This window comes from Dasypus novemcinctus, chromosome 24, assembly GCF_030445035.2.
Source record: "Dasypus novemcinctus isolate mDasNov1 chromosome 24, mDasNov1.1.hap2, whole genome shotgun sequence".
NCBI classification, from domain to species: domain Eukaryota; kingdom Metazoa; phylum Chordata; class Mammalia; order Cingulata; family Dasypodidae; genus Dasypus; species Dasypus novemcinctus.
The window spans coordinates 16,874,161-16,900,370 of record NC_080696.1 but is presented as its reverse complement, the minus strand read 5'-3'; the positions used below and the strand labels follow the sequence as shown (position 1 = coordinate 16,900,370).

Genomic DNA, 26,210 nt, shown 5'->3' with positions numbered 1-26,210 from the left:
ATGAGAAACTCTCTTATTAGCCATCAGTGAATAAGTGACATGAGCAAAGATTGAACTCCAGGTCTGCCTGACAAAGTCTTGGAAATTTTAGCTCCCTCCCCAAAATAAAAGTTATTTTCATGTGTCAGGAATAGAAAATAAACTCACATTTCCATAGAGGAACCAGAACCCTAAGAGAAAGAAGATAAGCCTTAGGTAGCTCAGCGCTCTTTACATCCTTTTTATTAGTTAATATTTTTATTAAATCAATAGGACCCTTGCTTCCTTTAGTGTTCAAGATGCTGAGGAATATCAAAGTGTGTGAAGGACTGATTTAATCTAATTTATTAATTGATGAAGCCCATCATAATCTTACCCTTTTGGGCAAAAAATACTGCATGCCAGGGCTTGCTTTTATTTGGAGTCTTTTTTTCTTTTAAAGTGCATTGCGAGGGGGTTTGGAAAATAGAGTACTCATCCTGCCTGTAAATGCTGTTTTGTTCACTAGTCAAGGTGCAGTGGAGATAAAGCCCCTTCTTCATCCACTCAGAAAGGGGAGACCTTTCAAATGTGCTCCAAATGTGGTCAGCAGAATCGGCCGGAGGCTTGCTTCTGTGACTGGTGTGGAACCGCGGTGGGTATCTTAAAACTAAGCTTCCTTGGTCCAGGTACCTCTCACCACTATGCTAGAGAGATACAGGGTCCACTTCTTTGGTGGGCTTGTGGAAATCACTTGGGATTTTCGGTAGAGACATTAATTTACCTAAGAATCTGGAGACAGAGCTCATTAAATCCTCTTACCTTGAGAATGGTCTTTCATTGCTACTTTGATTTGTATTTCTTTGAGGTTGACCTTTTTCACCCGTTTATTCGCTATTTGCATTTCTTCTTTTAATGCATGCTCTGTTTACCTACCTTTTAAAAGAAATACTCAAAATTATGTATTTATTTATCAGAGTAAATATTGCATGCAAACAATACATAAATTCAGGGCTTGTAGTGAAGGTTAGTCTCTTTCCTCATTCTAGTCCCATAGATCCCCTTTCCAGAAGCACTTTCTGCAGTGTTTTTTCAAATAATCAATGCATTTATAAGTAAACTGATCGCATTTTTCTAGCATAGCTTAATCTCAACATTGGTCTAATTCTTTTCACGTAGCAATATATCTTGTTAGAAATTTCATTTCTTTAGTGGCTTCATAATGTTCCATTGTTTGAATGTTCCATTGTCTGAATGTACTATGATAAATTAGGTCATCTCCTATTGCTGGACATTTAGGTTTTTTGCCCCAAGTTATTCCTTCTAAATACAATGTCACAGGGAATAGCTTTGACTATACTTCTTTGTGTACCTGTCCACCTATAGGATCAATTCTAGAAGGTGGAATTGCTGGGTTAGAAGGCATGGACATATGTTATTTTGGTGGTTAGGGATAATCTGGTAAAGTAATAAATTATATGGGGAAATTATTATTATTCATGAACATATAAAACATTTTTTGTCCTCTAGCCTAGCACTCCTGCTTGCTGCTCTGTTTGCCCTAAATGTGGAGCCAGCAATTACCGGTCTGCCCGATTCTGTGGCTCCTGTGGTATTTATGTGGACTCCCTGGCAAGACTAACCTTGGACAACAGCAGGGCTCTAGCTGCTGGAGAACCTTGCCCTTTCTCTGAGGTGAGGTCTCCACTGAGGAAGAATTGGTGCCCTGGAAGAGGATGTGACCTGAACTGATACACTCTGCCATGTGGATCAGCTCAGGACTTGGGTTTCCATGGGAAAATCCAGGCCAAACATTTAGAACTTCCACTTTTGGTGTGAAAATAAACACAATCAATTTTGCTTTTATTATTATTTTTAGAAATATTTTCCAAACAAACACTCAATTTAGGTTTTAAACACCCAGATTATTTCCTCAGAAATCAAAGATCTGAATATGCATTTATCTGTAATAGACTGAGGTCTAAGTCCATTTGCAAGGCAATGAAAAATATGCCACTAGGGAGATGTGGATTTATAATATATGGAATAGAATATAGTTTCTCTTATCTTGAATTTGTCATGTAGCATATCAAAACCTCCCCCTCCCACTTTTTTATATTTTAGAAAGACTTATATCTATCATATAAGATTGCTTTTGCTACTTATAATAGTAGTTTGAGGAAAATCTCACAAGGTTATTTTTAGAAGCACATTAACATCTAACTGGCTTCTTGTTAGCATAAAATGTTACCATTTGATGAAATTTTCTAAGCTAGATAAAGACATTTTAGGTTTCTTCTTCATTTTTTTAAAAAGAGGTATCAGAGATTGAACCCAGGACCTTGTACATGTGAAGCAGGCAACCACTGAGCTATACCCACTCCCCTAGGTTTCTTATTGCTTCTTCATAACAATTTGAAGGTTGATAATGATTAGAGAAAATTCATATGCTCTTAGCATTTTGCAGACATTTTTAGAAAGTTCATGGCCTTCTCAACCGAGATTGAAAGATTTATAAATCCTGGGACTGTCATTAGCCCATATGGTACCTTTGTGCAAATAGACAAAGATGCTCTTTCCTCAAGACATTGACTCTGTTGGAAATCAATTTTAATAAATTAATTTCACTGGAAAGGTTTTTTTCTTCCATCTACTGAAAAATGGTCCTAATAAGTTTGCAAATATATGATATCTACAACGTGAACAGTGCCCCTTACGATGTGGTGCCCTGGGAGCAGATGAAGCTCAAGTGATTGAGTGCCTGTTTTCCATGTACAAGGGGCTGGGTTCAATCCCCAGTATCTCCTGAAAACAAAATAAGCAAATGCAAAACCCAACTCTCAGCGGGGAGTGGATGTAGCTTGTGGTTGAACACCTGCTTCCCATATACGAGGTCATGGGTTCAATCCATGCTTCCTCTTGGAAAAAAAATGTGATGCCCTATGCAGTCACAACCTGCAACACCTTATGTGGTGACCTTATGTGGCAGGTGCCCAGGTCCAGACGTTGGAGAGTGCTTCAGGGAAAATGTTGGTATTTGGTAGATGAGTCTGGAAGGGTAATGAAGCCTCTGCTCCATGGGGCGGTAGAGCAGAGGGGCCTGAGTCAGGACAGGGAACATCATCTAATTTGTTGAATTTGATAAAGTAAATGGCCAAGGGCTGGCTTCATGGATCAGGCCGGGAGTTGGTGGGGAAGGCAAGAGCAAGGAAAATGTGGCAAGGGCTCAGAAACTCCTTTTCATTCAATGTAGCAGTTTCCTGTAACAATTCTGATTAGAATTGTTTTTCTATAAGCAAAATGGAGGATTGTTTCAACTATATTCTAATTCTTTGTTTTCTGACTCACTCAGCCTCGGTCTGCATGGCAGTCCCTAAGTGGTCCTTTGGCCAAATCTGATGCTGGAATGAAGGATATAGGCACACAGACTGTTGGCCTGTTCTACCCCTCTGGCAAGCTCCTAGCAAGGAAGGAACTGGAAATGGCATCTCAAAAGCAGAGGCAGGGGAAAAGGAGTGACCTTAAGCCTCCCCTCACAGCCATCAGCCCAGGAAGAGGTGAGGGGAAAGACTCACTTTCTTGTGGTCAGAGAGAGGTCACTTTTTCTTTCAGATAAAGTCTTCCTTTTTTTCTTCTAATTTTCTGTATAAAAATAGCTCTTCTTTAAGCTTTCAGTACTCTGATTTTAACCCATAGCCCATCATCTGGTTTGTAAATCAGATAGCATAGATGGATTTCTTGTGTTACGGTAGAAATGTTGTTAGTCTGCTGCCAATATTGCTGTCTGCCATTATCTCTCTTTTTTTTTTAAGGTTAAAAACCCACCCCCTCGTTGTTTGCACTTGCTGTGTCTGTTCGTCTTCCTTGTTTCTTTAGGAGGCACCAGGGAACCAAACCTGGGACCTTCTATGTGGGAGGGAGGCACCTAATCACTTGAGCCACCTTCCTTCCCTGCTTTGTCATGTCTCTCATTATGTTTTTCTTCTTGTATCTCTTGTTATGTCATCTTGTTGCATTACCTTGCAATGCTAGCCCATCTCTCAGCTTGCTGTCTTGCTCTTCTTCTTTAGGAGGTACTGGGAACCAAACCAGGGACCTATTATATGGTAGACAGGAGCCCAGTCTGCTTCCCCCATTATCTCTTAATGCATCATTATTTCTTCCCCCCATTTCCCAAAGGTAACAAGTGCCAAACTTGCATCAGAGCAGATTCAGAAACCTGCTTTTATGGGCGGGTGTACCGATCTGTGAATAACCAGACAGGCATCACTAAGTGCCAAGAACAATTTAGTCCCAAACTTAGCTTTTCCTGTTCAAGTCAAAATCAAATACAGAAAGGCCAGAACGGTAACTCTGCTTTTAAAAACCAAGGAGGCAAAATCCTGAAAGCTGAACACTCTCATCATATCTCATGGAGTAATTGTTGGGTCTCTTAAGTTACAGCAGACTCAGGGAACTGATAATTTCAGGGATTCCCCCCCGCACACACACACACTTTTTAAAAGATTAGACTTCATTTGTAATTAAAAGATAGGCATTTTGATCTTGTTATACTAGGAGATAATGGTTACTGTGATTACATACATGGTTGAGTTGTTTAATAGCCAAGGAGACATGAACTGTCTTGCTGAGGCAGTGGGTTTATGCTGAAGGGACCACATGTTAAGGGTGTGGGCCTCGGAGTCCGACCGCTGTCCTTGGGCAAGTCACGTGATTTCCCTGATTAAAGGGGTAATCAATACCTATCTTAAGTGATTATTAGGAGAATTATAAACAATAATATATGTAAAGTGTCTGGCACAAAATAAGCACTTGAGAGAGTGGTGTGGCTGCTGTAAATAACAACAATAACAACAATATATGAAGCTATTTTTTAAAAGGCTAGAGGCATACTACTAAGACTATCTATAGCTGCACTGCCATATCTCAATTTGATGACAGGAGGAAAGTCATTTAACCACTCTGGGATCAGAACTCTTCAGGCTTAATTATAATTGTTGGATTCTTCTTAGACATAATATGATAAACAGCTAATATATAATAATAGAAATATATAAGGGAAGCGGACTTGGCCCAATGGATAGGGCGTCCGCCCACCACATGGGAGGTCCGCGGTTCAAACCCCGGGCCTCCTTGACCCGTGTGGAGCTGGCCCATGCACAGTGCTGATGTGCGCAAGGAGTGCTGCGGCGCGCAGGGGTGTCCCCCGCATAGGGGAGCACCCTGTAAGGAGAGCCGTCCAGCGCGAAAGAAAGTGCAGCCTGCCCAGGAATGGTGCCACACACATGGAGAGCTGACACAACCAGATGATGTAACAAAAAGAAACACAGATTCCTGGTGCCGCTGATAAGGATAGAAGCAGAAGAACACACAGCGAATAGACACAGAGAGCAGACAACTGAAGGGGGGAAGGGGAGAGAAATAAATAAATAAATCTTTTTAAAAATAAGTAAATAAATACAGGTAAAAAAAAAAGAAAAAAGAAATATATGAAACAAATGCTTCCAAGCCTTTAATGTGTACAAACTCACCTGAAATCTCATTTAAATTCAGATTCTGGTTTAGCAGGTGTGGGGTGGGATTTGAGACTCTGGATTTCTAACAGATTGCTGAGTGATGATATTGTTAGAAAGAAAGCTACACCTGTAAGAGAACAAAAGCTCACCTGAGTGTGGAGGAGAAAAGAATTTTATTAACAATCTTGCAAGAATGGGTGCACAACCTGGATAAAATGGCCAGGGCACCAAACAGCAAGAAACACCTAACACGCAGGTACCTCCCCTGTTCCCCATTGATTGGGTACTTCAGGGCTTACAGCATATCTGAGAAGTCTAACTTACACAGCTTCCTGCTCTGAGTCGCTGCTCCCGGTTCCCTACATTCCGGTGGGCTCAGCAGGCTTAGTGCCGCTTTTACTGCTGGCACCACTTATCAAGCTCAGCGCTGCTTTTCACCATCGACCCTGCCCTTGCTTTGGCCCTGCCCTCGCGTTGGCACCACTTTTCAAATCTTGGTGCCAAAGCCACTAGAACCCCTTTCCCTTCCTCCTCCAACTGCAGAGCCAGCTCTGCCTTCACCTTTATGTGAAAATTAAACTTAATCCTTTCTTTACAGTATTGACAATGATCTGAGGGACACATTTTGAGAATCAGCTGTGGTGTTACATCTATCAGCGGTTCAGTCCCTTGTTTTGTTGGAGTGTATACTATTATATGGATATACCACAATTTGTATATCCATTGACCTGTTGATGGCCATTTGGGTTGTTTCCTCCAAATATAAGCTGCTATGAACATCAATGTCCAGTCTTTGTGTGGAAACATGTTTTCAATTGTCTTGGGTAAATACCCAGAGTGGAATGGCTAGGTCCTATGGCAGGTGTATGCACATCTTTTCAAGAAACTGCCAAACTTGTCCAAAGTGGTTGTCCCATTTTACATTGCCACAACATTCTCAGTGCATGAGAATACCTATGCCCCATATCCTCTCGTACTTGGTGTGGGCAGTCTTTAAATTTAGCTACTCTAAGGGATGTAAAGTAGTATCTCATTGTGGTTTTAATCTTCATTTCCCTAATGTTACGTGATGCTGAGATTCTTTTCTTGTTCTTATTTGCCATCCATATATCTTCTTTGGTAACTGTCCAAATCTTTTACCCTTTTTTTTTTTTTTTTTTTGGAGGCACTGGGGACTGAACCCAGGACCTTCCATGTGGGAAGCAGGTTCTCAACTGCTTGAGCTACATTTGCTCCTCCCATTTTTTAATTGTGTTTGTCATCTTATTTTTGACTTTGTAAGAGCTCTCCACATATCCCATATGCAAATCCTTTTTCATTTATATGTTTTTCAAATATTTTTCTCCCAGTCTCCAGTTTTTGCCTTTTTCTTAAAGGTGTCTTTTGAAAAGCAAAAATTTTTTATTTTGATGAAGTCCAATTTATTAATATTTTTCTTTTATACTTCCTGTGTTCTGTGACTTATTTAAGAAATCTATGCCAAATCTAAGGTCACTAAGATTTTATCCTTTGTTTTTCTGCAGAAATGCTTTAATTTTGGCTCTTAGATTTAGTCTGCTACATATTTAATTAATTAAGTTAATTTTAGTTTAGTAAGTAATTAAGTAAATTTAGTAAATTTAGTAATTTAGTAGGGTAAAGGTTGAGGTTCATTTTTCTGCATGTGGCTGATTCACTGTTCCAGCACCAGTTGTGCTGGAAGATTATTCTTTTGCCATTGAATTGTCTTAGCAATTCTGTGATGGTTTGAAGCTGTATGTACTCAGAAAAGTATGTTCTTAAAGTTAATCCATTCCTATGTGGTGGACCCATTGTAAATAGGCTCTTTTGGTGAGTAGTATCTTAATTTAAGATGTGACCCACCTCACCAGGGTGGGTCTTTTTTTTTTTTTAAGATATATTTTATTTATTTCTCTCCCTTCCCTCTGCCCCCACCCCATTGTCTGCTCTCTTGTATCCATTCACTGTGTGTTCTTCTGTGTCTGCTTGCATTTCAGTAGCACCAGGAATCTGTGTCTCTTTTTGTTGCATCATCTGGCTGTGTCCATCAGCTCTCCATGTGTATGGCACCACTCCTGGGTGGGCTGCGCTTTTTTTGCACAGAGTGGCTCTCCTTGTGGTGCACACTCCTTGCATGTGGGGCTCCCCTACACAGGGGACACCCCTGCGTGGCATGGCACTCCTTGAGCGCGGCAGCACTGTGGATGGGCCAGCTCACCACACGGGCCAGGAGGCCCTGGGTTTGAACCCTGGACCTCCTATATGGTAGGCAGACGCTTTATCAGTTGAGCCACATCTGCTTCCCAGGGTGGGTCTTATTTCCCTTACTGAAGTCCTTTATAAGAGAATGAACTTCAGACAATGGGTGAGAAAGCCATGGAAGCAAGAAACTGAAAGCAACAAAACCCAGAAAAGAAGAAAGAGACCAGTAGACATTGCCAACAGACACATGCCTTGCCAAGTGACAGAGGAGTCCAGAATTGCTGACAGCTGGTCTTTGGGAAGAAAGTATCACTTTCAGCTGGTCTTTGGGAAGAAAGCATCAACTTGATGATGCCTTGATTTGGACATTTTTCTCAGCCTCAAAAGTGTAACCTTATAAGCTAATGAATTCTCATTGTTAAAAGCCAATCCATTTTATAGTATCTGCTTGAGCAGCTTTAGCAAAATTAGTTGACCATATATGTGTGGCTTTATTTCTAGTCTCGCTATTCTGTTCCATTCATCTATTTGTCTATCTTTATGCCAATACCACATTTCTTGGCTACTGTAACTTTCTAATAAGTCTTGAAATCCAATAATATACATCTTCCAATTATGTTTTCCTTTTCAATGTTGTTTTGCCTATTTCTAGATCTTGTGTCTTTCCATATAAATTTTCAAATCAGCCTGTTAGTTTCTACTAAAACAACTTATGGAATTTTGACTGGGATTACATTGAATCTATAAATCAATTTGGGGAGAATTGCCATCTTAACAATACTGAATCTTTCAATACATGAACACAGTATATCCTTCCATTTATTTAGGTCATCTTTAATATCTCTTAGCAACATTTTGTAGTTTTCAGTGTACTAGTCTTGTACATACTTGGCCAGTTATTGCTAAGAATTTAATATATTTTGAAGTCATTGTAAATGGTGTTTTTAAAATTTTAAATTCTTACTATTTGTTGCTAGTATATAGAAATACAATTGATTTCTGTATATTGATTTTGTACCATAAAACCCTGATAAAATCATCTATTCTAGTAGCTTTTAAAGTAGAGTATATAGGATTTTTTACATGAACAATCTTGTTATCTGTAGGTAAAAACTGTTTTAGTTTTTCTTTCCCAACCTGGATGAATTTTATTTCTTTTTCTTATCTTATTGTACTTGCTAGGACTTCCAGTACAGTGTGTAATAGGAGACAGACATCCTTGCCTCATTTTTAATCTTAGAGGTTGGCACCACCCCTTGAGATGATCATACCTATATCATCAGGTTGCTAGGAATACAAAAGAGGATGCACTTGAATTGCTTTGCACATAGTAAGAACTCTATAAATTTCATCTGAAACAAATACATATATACAAATCATGAGAATTACATAACATTCACTTGGAGCAATAAGCAGTAACAGAAATCAATGCCCTCAAATAGCACATGGACCTGAATATTGGATGAGACATTATTCCTTAAATATCCTGTTTTAGAGATGCAACTCACCTTTTTTAGTGGCTATAGCACATGAGCTCTTGAAGACATTCTTCAATTTTATTGAAACAAACTCAAGAAATAGAGATGGGGAATAAGGCTCTTAAAGGGAAAAGGCATGAGGAAAGTATGTAAAAGTGGACATAATGTTGAAGCCACAATATCTTTAAACCAGTATGTTTTGTCTTTTTAGAGAGCAAATTCAGAAGGACTTTATAAGCAAAAGCAAGTTTTAAAAAGATGCTTCCAAAGGATGCTGTGGAACAGTTGTATGTACATTCCATTAGTTTCTTTTTCCATTCAGCACATTACTAAGCATCCTACATATGGGAGCAGGCACTGTAAGCAAAATAGACTTTATCTGTGGCAGTTATTGCTATTCACCAACCCAAGGCAGGTGTCTATTTTCTCACTTTCCCATCAAATATGTGTGTACCTGGTGCATTGAATAAGCACAACTTGAAATGCAACTTTATTCTTTGTTTCCCACTGCCCCTGTGGGATAACCTTTCCTTGTCCATAGAGGATGTAAAAGACAAACTACAAAGATTGCTGAAAGAAATTAAAGATGACCTAAATAAGTGGAAAGACATACCATGATCATGGATTTGAAGACTTACTATTGTTAATAAATCAGTACTCTCCAAAGGTTTATATATTCTTCCCAAAGTGATTTAAGGTGCAATCTTTTTTTTTTTTAAAGATGCAATCTTGATCAAAATTTCAGCGGCTTTTTTTTTCAGAAATGGAAAAGCCAATCATCCAATTCATATGGAATGACAAGTGGTCCCAAATAACCAAAACCATCTTGAAAATGAACAAAGTTTAAGGACTTACATCTCCCAATTTCAAAATTTATTATAAAGTTACAGTAATCAATATAGGGTGGTACTGACATAGGGATAGTTAGACATAGACCGATGGAATAGAACTGAGAGTTCAGAAATAAACCCACACATACATGGCCAATTGATTTCCATCAATGGGGAAAGAATAGTCTTTCCAACAAATGGTACTGGCAAAACTGGATATCCATATGCAAAAGAATGGAAGTGGACCCTTACCTCACACCATATACAAAAATTAACTCAAAATGTATCAGTGGCTTGAGCTAAAACCATAAAACTCTTAGAAGAAAATGGGGAAACTTTAGAACCTTTATTAGGTGATGGGTTCTTAGATATGTCACCAAAAGCATGAGCAAGAAAAGAAAAAATAGATAAATGGCACTTTATCAACATTAAAAACTTTTGTGCATTAAAGAACATTATCCAGAAAGTGAAAAGACAGTCTACAAAATGGAAGAAAGTATTTGGAAATCAAATATTCAATAAAGGTTTAATATTCAGAATATAAAGAACTTTCACAGCTCAACAACAAAAAAGACAAACAGCTCAATTTAAAAATGGGCAAAGAACATTTCTCCAAAGGTACATACAAATGGCCAATAAGTACATGAAAAGATGCTCAACATCATTAGCCATTAGGCATATTCCAATAAAAACCACAATGAGATACCACTTCCTACCTAGTAGGATGTCTAGTATTTTAAAAACAGAAAATTAGTGTTGAGGGTATGGAGAAATCAGAACTCTCATGCATTGATGGTAGGATTCTAAAATGGTGCAGTCACTATGGAAAGCAGTTTGGCGGTTCCTCAGAAAGTTAAACATAGAATTAACCAATACATCTGGCAATACACTGTTAGATGTATACCCAAAGAATTGAAAGCAGGGACTCAGATACTTGTACATCAATGTTCATGGCAGCATTATTCACAAATTCCCAAAAGGGGGAAATTATCCAAGTGTCCCTCAGCAGTCCATACAATGGACTACTACTCAGTCATAAAAAGGGATGAAGTTCTGATACATGCTAACATGGAGAACCCTGAAAACATTATGCTAAGTAAAATAAGCGATACTCAAAAGGACAGATAATGTGTGATTCAACATTTATGAAATATCTAGAATGAGCAAATTCATAGAGACAGAAAAGAGGGGAAAAGGGAGTTATTCATTAATGGATTAAGAGTTCTGTTTGGGGTGATGAAAAAGTTTTAGTAATGGATGGTGACACTGTTCAAGGAATGCCACTTAGTTGGACACTGAAAAATGGTTAAAGTGGCTAATTTTATGTATAGGTTACTACAATTTTTTAAAATGCAGTTCTATCTAAACTCCAGATCATGTACTCTTTCCTCTAAACCATGGAAAAGTCATCTGATTACTCTCAGGCTATTTTTCTCCTTGGTAAAATGGAGGTACAATTCAGTGCAGGGTTGCAGATTCAAATGGCCACAGGACACAGCAGGTAAATAAAGGCAGGAAGTTGGCGCACCGCCGACTAGAGTACCGTGCCCTGTGCCGAGGCTATTCAGGAAGTCAGGACCAGCCTGCCACATCTTCCACCTGTGCATGAGAAACATGAAATCCAGATTTGCATGTGAAATCTTCCAAGTTTTAAATGGTGGCAGCTAATTCAGATGTGTTTTAAACCCTGTGCATTTGAGGGCTGGAAATGTTCTGTATATTGGCTGGGATAGTATTAGACAGGTGTATACATTTGCCAAGCTCAAACTGTACATTTAAAATAGGTGCATTTTATTAAGTAAGTTCTATGTCAATATGGTTGACTTTAAAAAGAAAAGAAGAAAAAACTCCATGTGGGGCAATCTCATAAAATCTTCTTTTGAGATTCTATGATTATAGTATGATTAACCATGTGTAAAAAGAAGCTGATAATAAACATGGAACTTAGCCAGGACACAGTTGAGTTTAAAAAAAAAAAATCTCAAAGCTTGGCAAAGGAAAATAACCACCTCAGAAGAATTATCCATATGGCTAAATTTGGATTTCATTCTTCTGTTAGGATACTGGAGAAAACAGTTGGATCACATCTCTGCTCACCTGAGGTCTTATGCTCAGAACAACCCTGAATTCCGGACCTTAATTGCAGAACCCAGGATGGGAAAGGTGGGCAACCTCTGAAATAATATCTTGAGCATGACATGATATTAGGCTTAGAGTTACCCTCCCTGGGACTTTGCCTGAAATTGCACCCTTGCTTGGCTTCTTTCCCTTTTCTGTCTTGCTTTCCACACTTCCTTACTCATCTCCTCTGGGAACACTGCCTTAGTAGATCCCTTGCATGTGAATCTTGTCTCAGGGTCTGCTTCTGGGGCACTTGACCTAAAACAGCAAGGTTTCATAGCTGTGCTACAGAAATTCTAAAGGTCAGAGTTGAAAGAAACCGTTCAGTGCAGTCAAACAGTGTGCTTAAATCATATACTAATCATGATATTTACACTTGAAGAATGCATTCAGTATCTCATCATACGAGGTAGGAAGATGGCCACAAATCCTTTGACACTCATCCTTTCAAAAGGTGGAGTCTATGCTCCCTCCTTTTGAGTCTGGGTGGACTTGTGACTGTTTGAATAATAGAGTATGGTGGGGGAAGCGGATTTGGTTCAACTGATAGAGCATCCGCCTACCACATGGGAGGTCCAGGGTTCAAACCCAGAGCCTCCTGACCTGTGTGGTGAGCTGGCCCACGCTCAGTGCTGATGCACACAAGGAGTGCCGTGCCACACAGGGGTGTCCCCCCCGCGTAGGGGAGTCCCATGCACAAGGAGTGTGCCCCGTAAGGAGGGCCGCCCCACACGAAAAAAGTGCAGCCTGCCCAGGAATGGCACCACACACACAGAGAACTGACACATCAAGATGACACAACAAAAAGAGACACAGATTCCCAGTGCCGCTGACAAGAATACAAGTGGATGCAGAAGAACACACAGCAAATGGACACAGAGCGCAGACAACTGGGGGGTGGGAGGGGGGAAGGGGAGAGAAATAAATAAATAATAAATCTTTAAAAAAGAAAAATAGAGTATGGTGGAAGTGATGCTATTTGACTTTCAAGTCTTTGCCATTTGAGGCCACGCAGCTTCTTTTTGCTTGGCATGCTCATCTCCAGATGCTGTCTCTTGAGACATCCCTTCTTGGAACCCAGTCACACTACTGTGAGAAGTCCAAGTAACATGGAATGGCTGCAGCCTCAGATGATCCTAGTCCTATAGGCATCCCAGCTCAGATGCTGGGTGTATGAGTGATGAGACTAGATATTCCCGGCCCCCAAACTTGGAGCCAGCCAAATCTACTTGATTCTTCCCAGCTGAGGCCTCATATGTGGAGCAGAGCAAGCTATTCTTCTATGCTGTATTAGCCAAAGGGGTGCTGATGCACAATACCAGAAATTGGTTGGTTTTTATAAAGGATATTTATTTGGGGTAGGAGCTTACAGATACCAGGCCATAAAGCATAAGTTACTTCCCTCACCGAAGTCTATTTGGAGCAAGATAGCTGCCGACGCCTGCGAGGGTTCAGGCTTCCTGAGTTCCTACATTCCCAGGGCTTGCTTTTCTCCGGGTTCAAGGTTCCTTCCTTCCTGGGGCTGACTTCTCTTTCCTCCACATTCTGATTTCCCAGGGCTCCAGTTTACATCTTCAGCATCAAACTCCAAAATCAAAACTCCAACATTAAAAGCCCTCAACTCTGTTCTCCACCATTCCTTTTATCTGTGAGTCCTCACCCCTTGGTGGGTGGGGACTCAATGCCCTAATCATAACTCAGTCATGCCCAGGTACAGATCAGATTACAAGCATAATCCAATATTTCTTTTTGGAATTCATCAATTATATCAAACTGCTACATCTGCCATATTCATGAGCATAATAAAATGATTGCTATTTAATACCACTAAGTTTGGGGAGTTTTTTTCCCCACAAATACAATAGATAATCAGAACAAACCTTGTTTGACATCAGGAAAATTGAGGCTCAAAGATGTTTGGTGAATTGTCCTCAGCTATACTTCTGGGTCTTAAGGAATTCTGGATTTGAAGCCAAATCAACCAGAGCCCAAGCCCCATGCCTTTTCTCTGACACTACACCATCCTTGTAAACAGACAACTTTGTTAAGAGGACCTTCTCCTCTATTTGTCATGAGACTAGAGGGAATATTATAAAATCATCCTGTCTACTTCTCTGCCACCAAATAGGCCAACTTTTGAAACTATCTCATTGTCAAGTATAGCTCAGTTTCCTTTGATAACCTATCTTGGTGGCTTATAACTCTTTTGGCCTAATCCAGTGGTCTGCAAATTACGGCCCATAAAGAAAATCTGACCTGCCATCTGATTTTGTAAATAAAGTTTTATTGGATTGCAGTTACCCACATTTGTTTACTTATTATTCATGGCTGCTCTTTTGCTATAATGGCAAAATTGAGTATTTGTGACAGAGCCCCTATGGCTCACAAAACCTGAAATATTTACTGTCTTGGTAAAGATACCAACAGTATTTGCTGACACTTGATTTAACATAAATTATTCCTGCTACATATAGAGGAAGCTACTCAACTGTGATGCTTATCCCTTGATACTTGTCTCTTGATTGCCATGCCAGGATACCTTTTCTAAGGTGGCAATATCCAGCCATGTGGTTTGATTAATGTGTGTCCCTTCTTAAAATCATGAATTTGAGTCTTGCTTTCTTATCTAATCTGGTTATCTTTGTCCTTTGAAGAATTTAACTCATTTATAAATAATGGAAATGTTGATATGGCCAGATTTGGGTCTGCTATTTTGTTATTTGTTTTCTATTTATCTTATCAAGTTTTTACTCTTCTTTTTCTGCCTTTGTATTAATTAAGTATATGATTAAGTTTAGAGTTTAACATCTCAGATTTTCTAGGCTGTTACTTAATCAGAGTCTTATACCCATGGTTTTTAATTGTTTTTAATATATTTCTTTAAAAAGCTTCTCTCTGCTACTGTCCATGAAGATGGTTGTGAAGTTAGCATCAGGCTGAACTATAGTCAAGTCTCAAACAAGGTAAGTAAAATCTTAAAAGTTATTCATTTGAGAATTGACTGAACTAGTAAATTGTAGCTTACAATTACAGAAATGCTTCCATCTAATTCATAGAAGTTTCACATATTATGAAACTTGACTATAGGCAAGTGATTTCAAAGAATTAGATAAATAATTGAGCTAAATCTCAGAGAAGCCAGCTTTGAAGCATAAAAAGATAATATAAGAACAGAAATTATCACTCACCCTTTCGGTCCTATAGTTCTCAGCCTTATTAGGACTCACTGATGTCTGATTGCATGTCTGTAATACTGCTGATTTTGGTAAAATATGACAAAATTATTTGTTGTTATGTTCTTTGGCCTATTTGCTCTATCTAAAATAAATCAAGCTTTGTGGCCATGTCTTCCTTATTCTTTGCTCTCACACAGTGCCTGAGGTGTTGCCACAGAGCCTGTAAGTATGTGACAAACATTGATATTCACAGCTATACTTTCACTGGACAAGATGTCAAAATATGCAAAAGAATAATTAATAGTTGAGAAGTTGACAGAAAACAAGGGAAAGGAGGGGAACTAACATTTATTAGGCCCTGACTATGTGCCCATCAAGGTGCTAAGGGCATCCTTAAAATGAGAATGTTCTGCCTAACTCAGTGGGAGGCTGGGAGTTTCAAATGGGATGACACACACAAAAGTGCTTTCAAGCTAATTGAAGCATTAAATGCTATGTTTTAGGTTATGTGGCCAGAGCAGAGCCTGAGGGAGGGAGGTACTCTCAGGAGAAAGGGAGTGAGAGAAGCAGGAAAAGGTAGGGGATGGGTCTGAGTGAAGATGTGGTCATAAGTGAAGTATAACTTTAGCCTGATCCATGGGGAGTTATGGAGAGTGAATCATACCATAAAGTTGTCCTCACTTGAGGCAAGAGGGGAAAAGGGCATACTTCAAGGGCTAGACAGCACTCATCTACTGGGGACATTTCCCTGGAGAAGGAGATCAGCTGGGAGCTCTTTGCAGCCAACACTGGGAGCTGCTGGGACAGGTGTCCTGGCTGGCAAGGGGGCACTGGGCCGGTGACCAATAGCATCTACAACGTGCTATCACGTTCAACTGGAGGATACAGCTCCAGGTTTCGTATGTCTTTTTTCTTAGCCTGCATATTCCAGCACTGAGGAAGTAGCAGGTGGTTCCCTAAGATAAGAGCAGGGCAGCCAGCTGAGGGTGGGGCAGGATGCTGTGCTGTGGAATCAGTCCAGGTGGATACAGAATTCCATATCTGGCCCACGTATCTATCCTCATCTTATAGACACTCATTTTATCACATTTTACTTCCACAACATCCCTTTGAGGTAGATCATATTTCCAGTTTATAGGTAAGGAAACTGAGGCTCAGAGAGATTAAGCAAATGGCTTCTACCAAAGTCACTAAGCTACTGACATAACCAGGATTCAGAGTCTGCAGCCTGAAGCTTCCCCACCATGCCACCCTAATTCTAAGACACTGAAGGGTTTTTAACAAGGGAAGGGCGCAGTTAGTTCTAAATTGCATAAAGGTGCCTAGGTCAGCCACATTGGAAGGTGGGCTAGCAGAAGCCTGTCGGAAGGCTGTTGTGATGGTCCCAGTGTGAGAAAAGGGGTCACGGCTAAGTGATGGAGAAGAGGGACCAGACATTTTGCTGTGTAAAAGGCAAAATGGACAAAACATCATGGCAAGTTGAGGGAGGGGTCAGGAAGGATGTCCAGGTTTCAGGCTCCTCTGTCTGGGTAGATAAAGAAGTCATTAACAAAACAGGAGTAGACTGGCCGGGCAGTAGTTTTTTCTGTTAGGACACAGAAGCCTTATCATTTGTGGTGCTTGGATTTTTTCATTGGCCAGAACCTCTACCTGGACAAGGCAGTGAATTTCAGTGACCACTTTCTGAGCAGTGTCACCGAGGGTAGTAATGCGCTGTTCGGCAGCAGGTCCAGCTTGGGTGAGTTGTACCTTTTGGTGATTTTAAAACAGTTGACCAGGAGCACACTTATTTAGCAAAGGCAGCAGAGAATTTCTTACAATTTGCCAGTCCAACCATATATCTTACTTATGTGCTCCAGTCATTTTATTTCTCTGGTATAACTGAAGTTAGGGGTCAGACTTCTGAAGTCTTCACAGGGCTTGGGAAGATCCATTTGGGGGGTGCTCTTTTGGGCCTAAAAATTGTAGTCCCTTCTACTCTCCTCTGTCACATCCATCTTCTGTGCTAGACTGAGGGCAGTAGCTCCAGGAGTACTTCCTGCCAGGCTTTTTCAATTTCTTTCTGACCTCTTGAGTTATCTGACAGCAGAGCTCTTTACATGTGGGGAGTTGGGGGGTGGCATCATTTTGGTCTTTAACTCTTCATCATTTCAGTGAGTGACTACAGCCAAAGTGCCTCAGATACCACTGAAAAAGTCAAGAGGATAAAGAATTTCAAGACCAAAAAATTTCAAGAAAAGAAGAAGCAGTTTACAGTATGTATACTCCTTGGTCCTTGTAACTATTGTCTTCAGCCTGTTTAAAGTTTTATTTTTGACATTTTTTTAAATAGAATACTTGCTTATTTTCTGTTCCTTTTTCATAACTATTTTTATTTTATGAAGGCAGAATCCTTTCAAATATCCCAAGATTATAATGTTTAAATTCTCATCACTTTTCTGCATCTTCTGTTTCCTCTAGAGTCAGTTCCATCTGTCCATCTTTTCCTTCTCTTATTTTTGGCTTGATTTACATAGGTGATACTTCTTGGTTGTCTGGTTAGTACTGGTGCCAGGCATGGGTGTCTGGCACAGATGAGTGGACCTGAAGTACCTATCTGGGTGGATGGGGAATGTGGCTGAGTAGACTCCGCTGGAGGGCACTGTGGGCAGAGCGCAGCGAGACAGCCTTGGGTCCCTAACTTGCCAATGTAAGAATGCTACTGTGGAGGCAGTGGTTGTGTCATATGCTCTAGTGCATTTCATTCCCAGGAAGCTCTCTGTCTTCCCTTGCCTTTCATACCCTCCATTATGCCTGCTGTGGAGGTCTGGGCTCTGCCCTCCTTTCTTGGGCCCCAGTGCTCCTGGTAGAAATTGTCAGGAAAATCAGGTACTGTTCAGAAAATGGTTATCAGGGTTTAAAGCAGGGAGCAAAAGCCTCCTGCCCTTCTTGCATGGGAGAGAAGAAGGCAACTGACCATCTCTGCTATTAACAATAAAGCCCTTTAATAATACTCGTGAATTTAGCCTTACCCCACATCCACCCTCTTTGTTGATTAACTTTGGACATCTCTAGGCTTCCCCTGAAGAAAAATACACCTAAATATAGTATCTTCAGCTGGTTTTCCCTTGCTTTGATTTCCCTGTCAATCATATTTCAGCTATTTCCAATGTTCTTGGGATTCCACCGATGGTACCATTTAAGAATTTCCCCACACCTTTTAGAGTTTTGTTTTAAAATATATTACCATGAATAATTGCAATGGGAGTTTAGGAGGAAGGGAGAGCAGAAGCCTTGCTCAGCCCACCATCTAGCCTTTCAGGTGCTTCTCTTTGGCTGCTCTTTAGAGAACAGATGCCATTAGGCACAGGACCAAAGCCTGGGTCTTCAGGCCTGAGAGGGAGAAGGGGCACCATGTCAGTTCTTTTCCTCCCCCTTCAGTGAAGCCAGACTCGCAAGGTTTCCTTACTGGTACACATATCAGCCTTTCGACTTGCAACATGATTTCTCTGCAGGCAGGGACTCTACCATCTTGGGTTTTTTCCCCACCGCATACTTTGCACATAATAAACAACAATGAATTGAGGTAGAAGACCTCAGAATTGTTTTAGTTTTATCTCTTGTGATTCCTGTACTCTCCTCCTTCCCCCAGTTTGAAATATTATTGAGTATGATAGAAGTATTGAGTTCCATAAACTTAGAGACTCTACTTCCTTACTGTGTATGTATCCTGAATCTCCCCATTGCTATGTGCCTTTATTTGCTCATTTGCATTTGGGGAATAAATATCAGGAACTCTAACATTCAGTCACTTACTCAATGATTATTCTTGAACACATATACACTAGGCAGAGTTCTAGGTGTTGGAAATAAAATATGAACAGGAGAGATCAAGGTCTCAGAATTCATGAAGTTGACATTCTAGTCCATTCCAGCATATTTTTTCCCTAAGAACTGGGATCCAGTAGAGAGGCCTCCTTCAACCCTTTCAGGAATTTGCTAATTAAAGCACCTTATGCCAAGGCACTCATCTTAAAGCAGGGAGGCCTCAGCCTGGAACCTGCATCTTCCTCTGAGAGGCTCAGAGGTCTTGACCCACGTCCTCAGCCTCATGGCTTCCCAGGTTGCCAGGGAGGGCTGGGTGTGATTGCCATGTTATAGACAGGGAAATGATGGCTCTGGGACCTGGGACCAGGGACAGAACCATTCTAAAAGTAATAGCTCCTGCTTTCCAGACCGCATTCTCCAGTCTTCCAGCAACCAGCATTTTGAAATAAAGGTGAATTTAGATGGAATATGAAGGTTCTGTCTTCAAAATAACTTCATAGCATTTTGAAAATATAAAAGATAATTAATTCTTCAGATTTCTGATGATCAGTGTGGGCTTTTCTGTCTAAACAAGAGGCTGCTTTACTGGTTCACTCGCTGGTCAGGTGGGCACATCTGGGGAATCTGCTTAATGTGCTGAGACTGACCAGTGGACACTTTGTAAAGCATTTTAGGACCCACCTGGTCACTTTGCCTGGAAATATTCTCACTAAAAGTGATGTGGGGTTTCTGGGTTTTTGGATTTGTGTGAGGTTTCTCACGGCATCCCTGTCCTTAATGACTTAAGACAATGTCAGTGAGGGGTCCTTCCACAAGACAATGTTTCAGAATCAGCAAGATTTACATTCGATGTGTTGATTTGTGCTGCTGGTCTTTGAAGATCACACACATGCACGCACGCACACATGTACACACTCGTGCTCATACTCATAATCCCCTGTCCCCATGGCTCAGAACATAGCTGAGAACATAACTGCCACCCTTGGAGGGAACATTTCCCTTGAGGGCTGGGCCTGGGCAAGTAGGACTTAACTGTAAAACTCTTTGGAGGCAACAGAAATGACCACCCTCTAATTCTCCAGCCTGAGGACAGACGCCTGCTGAGGGAGGTCGGGCCCGCGGGGGAAGGAAGAGTCTCCATGATTGAGCAGCTGCTGGATGAAGTACGTGTGACCAGGGAACACACCTCTGGGGATTTTCAGGCCTGGCATTCCACTTCTGTCTCTTTCCGACGGATGTTTGGCTCAGTGATGTGATAAATTATGTCATTTACTTTTACAAAATGTCTGGGAATAGATTAAATAGCTTGCCAAAAAGCTTTTCATTCAATTGTAACCTACAGCTAGTTTTCATAGCAAAGAAAATAGGCAGAAAAGTGCACGTGAGCCAAGTAAGGTGTGAAGATGGAGGTAACCCTTGGCCCCCAGGAGGCCTTGGACCAGGGTTTCCTAAAGAAGCAAGATTGTCAGGGTTTCCTAAAGAAGCAAGGAGGAGGCAGAGTTTTGTGATTTGACAGCTCTGTCCCTTGTAGGCTGGGGTTCCTCACTCTCTCCTCCTTCGATGTAAAAGCTGTTCAGCACCATCATAATAAAATGTTTGTTACACTTACTAGGATGGTGGTTGGAGGTTGAGTGCAGAGTTTTGTGGGAGTTTTCCTTTCTCAATATGCTGCAGGGAGCGGACCCCAACTGCAGTGATGATGAAGACAGGCCCATCATGACCATAGCTGTTGTGAACAAGCACCATGAAGCGATTCCGGTGCTTGCGCAGAGAGGAGCAGACGTCGACCAACAGTCAGGACCGTAAGTGAAACTCATCGAGAGGAGAGCTCTGGGGCCATGGTCGCAGGCAGCGCATAACCTGTGGGGCTCAGCTGCAGCAGAATCAAACCTGCACGTGTGCCCTGTTCAATGCAAACCACCTAAGAACATTTTAACTTATTTTAGCCTTAATAAGAGGTCTCTCTGCTTCTCATTTCCAAATCTGGATAAAACAAACTTTAAAAATGGACTATCAGGTCGCCCCATTTAGTCACTTTTATAAATGATGATGGTTTGTTAACTTGTGTGATAACTGTTGTGGGATCCCAAAGCCATGCCATTAGAGTGTTAAGGAGTGTTTTCGGCATGATCTGAACTAGTAAGATTGATACTAGGAGAAGTACACCCATGTAGTACATGCAAAAAGAAAACATACAGTTGTCTCCCGGCTCTAATGTCCCTGGGGATGAGCCTGGTCTATCTGAGTTCACTACATAATCTCTTGGCACCTTAATTTCCCCACCTCTGAAATGGAATAGAGAGGTACCAAGTCAGGTTGGATGGTTTTGTTTCTTTCCTAGCCTTGGTCCTGTTCTGTTGTGGGTATCTAGCACTACTGCCTCCTAAATTGTTACTAAGACAAAGTCGGGTCCCAGGTCACTGAAACATGCTGCTGTGCATGTCAAGCCACCACAAGGGCCAAGAGTTAAATAGCTTTAGTTTTCTTTTTCTCTGCTTTAAATTTTTTGTGTTTTTATTCAAAATACATACCTGCTAATTTTTCTAAGTGCACTTTTACAAGCATCTGCCCAATAGGACAATTATATCAATAGACACTACCCATTTTTTGTTTGTTTTTTTGTTTTTTTTTAGTTTTAGAACAGAATGCTTGGTATGTTGGTGTAAATATTTGATAGCTGGAATTTACTTTCTCAAGTTTTCTTAGGGTATATGTTCATCACACTATGTCAACTCCTTCGCCAGTCCACACTGTTGTACTGTCATCATTGGTAATAAAAATGATGCTGCTTGTTCTGCATTAAGGTTTACTTTATATTTTATAATTGAGGCAAGTTTTTCTTATAGTATTTAAGTATACTATTCTGAGCACGTTTGAATTGATGCTTAATTAATTGCATTCCCGACATGATGAATTACTAGAATTCCTAGCTTTATGAAAATCCATCTAAGAAGATGAAATCACTCTGGTTTGGAACAGATTACCTGTTTTACTTTGATGTTCCTCAGTTTCCATGTTTCCTTCATCACCATTCTACAAATTTACATTTATCCCCATGTGATCTCACTGCAATTCTGTGAAGCCTAGCACTGGTTATACCCTGCTGTCTGTATTCTGTTTAACAGCCCTTTGTTACCCTCAAGGTATTACAGCAGAATTTAGCTCCCATGTGGCGTGGCTGGGGAGGGAAGGAAAGGAAGACAGGAGGCCCTCCCCTAAAATAGAGCACAGAGATCTCGTCTTCTTTTTAAATGTATGCCAATAGAGGAAAGTAGATTTTTTCCACTAAAACACAAATTCTGCTGAAGCAAATCTGCTATGTCTAGTTTATATCTATTAATCTGAAGTGTGTATGCCTAGGTCCCCTGGCCTCTGCCCCATAGCTGAACCTCCTCGGCCTAGGAATATCAAGGTTCTGTCTATCTGATAGCTCTTCAGGCATAAGCTGTCCTATGAAAGAGGCTCAGCAAGTTGTTCCTCAGCAAATAAGGATTAAAATGCTCTCTCCCACCCCAATTGTGTTTCGCTAGTGAAGAGAAGCAGCCTAGGTGGTCTCTACCCAAGGCAACTTCTGTTAAAAATGTTGGTGGGTGGCAAAAAGCCTCTCACTAGTGCTCCCAGTTCCCATGTTTGTATCACTCCTACCAGAATAAACTCATATTCAACAGAAAGGGATCTGCTATGGAGAGACTCTTCTCCACCAAAGCTGATGCCTCTGACCAGCAGACTTCAGAAACAGAGCCAAGGTCTCCACTAGGAGAGGGAAACAGAAGTAAGTAGGGCTGGCAGCTTTTGGAAAGTAGCTTCCCTTCTTCACTTCACTAGCAGTTTCAAACAAGCAGGCTCTTGGCGCTGCCCCATAGCCAGGTGAGGAACATGCAGCCATCAGTCTACTACTTAGAGTTCAGCTGTGGAGATTTATTCTATTAGGTCATGCAAGATTTACAAGGAGAGAACGCACCTTAATCCACCATAATGCCTAGATTTGAATAAGCGCTGTGACTTCTTTGTGCCTGAATAGGAAAGTTTCTTTAAAATACCATCGTGTGCCCGCTCCAAAAGCCAGGCTTTTGAAGGTCTGATGTGATAACACAAAGCTACTCAGAGAAACAGACTCAGAGGCTGTAATTTATACTCTAAGGCATGGGATTTGCTTAAGAAGGTATATTCCAGCTAGTGTCCTTGATATACTGGAGGAACAAAGTACAAAATTAGGGTTGGCAAAGTCACAATTGAAGATTTTCCAAAACTGAACTGTGCCTACAGGAAAGATCACAGAAAATCTAGCTATAATCAACACCACAGTAAGTAGAACGGATACTCTGCTCTCATTTTGGGGAAAGTTATGCAGGGAGAAGATCATAAGCCTCCCCAGAGATGCAGCAATCCCATGAACATATCCAAGTTCAGGTCAACACATTATCACAGGCCCAAGAAACCTGAGGAGTGAAGTGACAGTGAAGCCATACGTCACCAAGGGCGAAGGAAGGATAAAGGTCAGGCGGAGGTTTGTGTCATCGAGATGTCCCTTAGCTGGTGTTCCCACAACATTCTATGCCCCACTCTAGCCTACATTTAACCCCAGATCCTCTGAGCTCCCTGAGAAGAGAGCAGGCTTGTGTCACATGTGACTGGGTTTCTCTCACACAGATGGGGGAGCCAGACAGGCACTCCTTTGTGTGCTGAACAGATGAACAAATAGCCAAGTGACTAGAAAGTCAGGTAGAGGTGATTAAAAGGCCTCATGAGAAATGAAAGTTTTCAAGGTGACCAGCTGGGATTATGCAGATAGGGAAAGAGACTCTTGGAGGTAGAAGAGAGCAAAATGTGGAGAAAATGAACATGAACATGTTCTTCTCACTAGGTTTTCTCGTCTGTAAAGTGGGGATAATAATCCTTATGTCATAGAGCTGGTTTGAGGATGAAAACAGGTCTATGACATGTATTTGTAGTACTTATGAGGAGTCCAATAATTGGACATTAATAAATGGTAAAATCACCTAGCTTTTAACGGAAAGTATTGGTTGCACAGTCATTGTCATAGAATATAAAGAAAGTTAAGTCTTGGATGGCATAAATTGGAGCTGGGAGAATAGCCATGTAAGAGGCCTTAAATAACAGACAACCTGGGGTAAGATGTAAGAACTGAATTTAAGTCCTAAATTCTATTATTGAAATAAATGTCACCCAATCTTCCTAAGTTTTCATATTTTTTAAAAAGGGTATGATGTAGTCTTATAATGCACCAATATGTAAGAAGATGAACTAAATCAGTGCTTCTCATACTTTAATGTGCATATGAATCACATGAGGATTTTATTAAATTGCAGGTTCTGAGTCAGTAGGTCTTGGGTGGAACCCACGAGTCTGCATTCCTAATAGGCTCTCAGGGAATGTCCCTGCTGCTATTCAAAGAACCAGTTTGAGTAGCAATGATATAGAGAATATTCTTAATATACTTTGTGCTTTTAAGAGACCACCCAAAGTGACCCTTGTAAAGATACCCTAATAATGTTGGATATAGGATTTTTCCCTGGTACTTGGCAGATTAATTATGTTGGTCCAATAATAATAAAACATAATAGTGACATCATCAACCACCCAAAACAATAATAAGGTTGATCCTCAAATCTTAATTGTTTAGAGTGACTGTGTAGAATCCATGGTCAGATGTTTGGAAATTCTTGGTAATTCTGTCATAAAGCCCATGGCCTTGACATTTGCACATATTTTCTCTGGAGAAATAGGAGAAACCAGTTAATCTGAGCATTCAGATTTGCTTAGTACCAAGTACCTGAAGTTATGCGAACTATAAGATATAAAATAAGCAAATGGGTAGTTTGAAGCTTAGGTTCTAGTTTCTGTAAAAATCAGTGAATACTTAGAAAATGAAAAGCCATCTCATTAACTGGAGAGCTCAGACTCTGGGGCCCAAATCAGACAGAGGATAACCCTTCCACAATTGGATGAAGAGATTCATAGCCATGCTAACCTGAAATTCTTGCAACTCATACTGGTTTCAGTCTTGGCAGCAATACCTATTCCTTTCATTTGTTTGTTTGTTCATTTCATTGGTATATTCATTTTACTAGTGGTTACTGAGCACCAACTATGTGCCAGCCACCATTCTAGGTGATGGAGATACAGCAGTGATGAAGACAAAGTCCCTTCCCTCATGGAACTTACAGTTTAGTGGAGGACACAGTCAATAAACAAGTAAGCAAATGAATAAAGAGAATAAGTGCTACAGAGAAAATAAAGCCAGGTAAGACACTAGAGGGAGGGTGGTGGTCAGAAAAAGTCCCTCAGGATGCCAGAGACTCATAGAGTTAGTCTGGAACAGATTTGCTTTAGGTGCGAGCAGTATTGGGGGAGGTGAACTGTATTCACCAACAGCATCCTTCATTTTGATCCAGTCAGAGTAAGATTGCCTTAGTTATGATTAGTCTTGCAAAAATATTTTTAAGTGGGTAGATTTATTGGAAACAATTTGTACAGATCAAATAACTTTTTAAATTTTATCAGAGTAGTATGTACATATGACTTAAAAATAATCAAATCCTATGGAAGGGCCTAAGATGAAAAGCAGTCCTCCTTCCTCACTTCTTCACCCTACTCCTTATCTCCAGCAGCAATTACATTAAAAAAAAAAAAAGTGTTTTATTTTTTTTAACTTCTGGGAGTCACATACATCTCTGTCAGTAAATAATGCAATTAAACTGATCATTCCTGACCTAGCACTCTTCGACATTATCCACTGGCTTCTTGATATGATAGATAATGATGTGGCTCACTGACCCCACCTGACCATTTTTACCCTTCATCTTCCAGTTTTGACAGTTCTACTACTATTCTTGATTCTTTTATTAATTACTTGTATAAGTATAAATAATATATTTAAGCTCCTATTTTTTGACCTTCAACTTTCAACAATATCTCTTGATTCCCCTCTATGTAAAACATAACAGAAATCAATAGAGCAATAAGCTTCCTAAGTCATCTTCACCTTCACCTCCACCTTCCACTTCACTTCTATTTACAAGGCTGATCACATTTATATTCACTTGTGTTAACGTAGGTTGACTCCAAAAGTTGAAAAGCAACAAAGAATAACTACATTAT

At 40.5% G+C, this 26,210-nt stretch overlaps 1 protein-coding gene across 3 annotated transcripts in view; it reads left to right on the top strand.

The window, feature by feature from the left end:
- The window catches only part of DZANK1 (double zinc ribbon and ankyrin repeat domains 1), a 72,619-nt gene that overhangs the window by 40,309 nt on the left and 6,100 nt on the right, over positions 1-26,210 (top strand). For all 3 annotated transcript variants that reach the window (XM_023582759.2, XM_071211570.1, XM_058287609.2), the window contains 9 exons: positions 488-613; positions 1,489-1,653; positions 3,311-3,515; positions 12,044-12,147; positions 14,994-15,068; positions 16,923-17,019; positions 17,436-17,536; positions 20,171-20,251; positions 20,763-20,890. In XM_023582759.2, the coding sequence (XP_023438527.2) occupies positions 488-613; positions 1,489-1,653; positions 3,311-3,515; positions 12,044-12,147; positions 14,994-15,068; positions 16,923-17,019; positions 17,436-17,536; positions 20,171-20,251; positions 20,763-20,890 (1,082 nt within the window). The remainder of the gene's footprint in view (positions 1-487; positions 614-1,488; positions 1,654-3,310; positions 3,516-12,043; positions 12,148-14,993; positions 15,069-16,922; positions 17,020-17,435; positions 17,537-20,170; positions 20,252-20,762; positions 20,891-26,210) is intronic.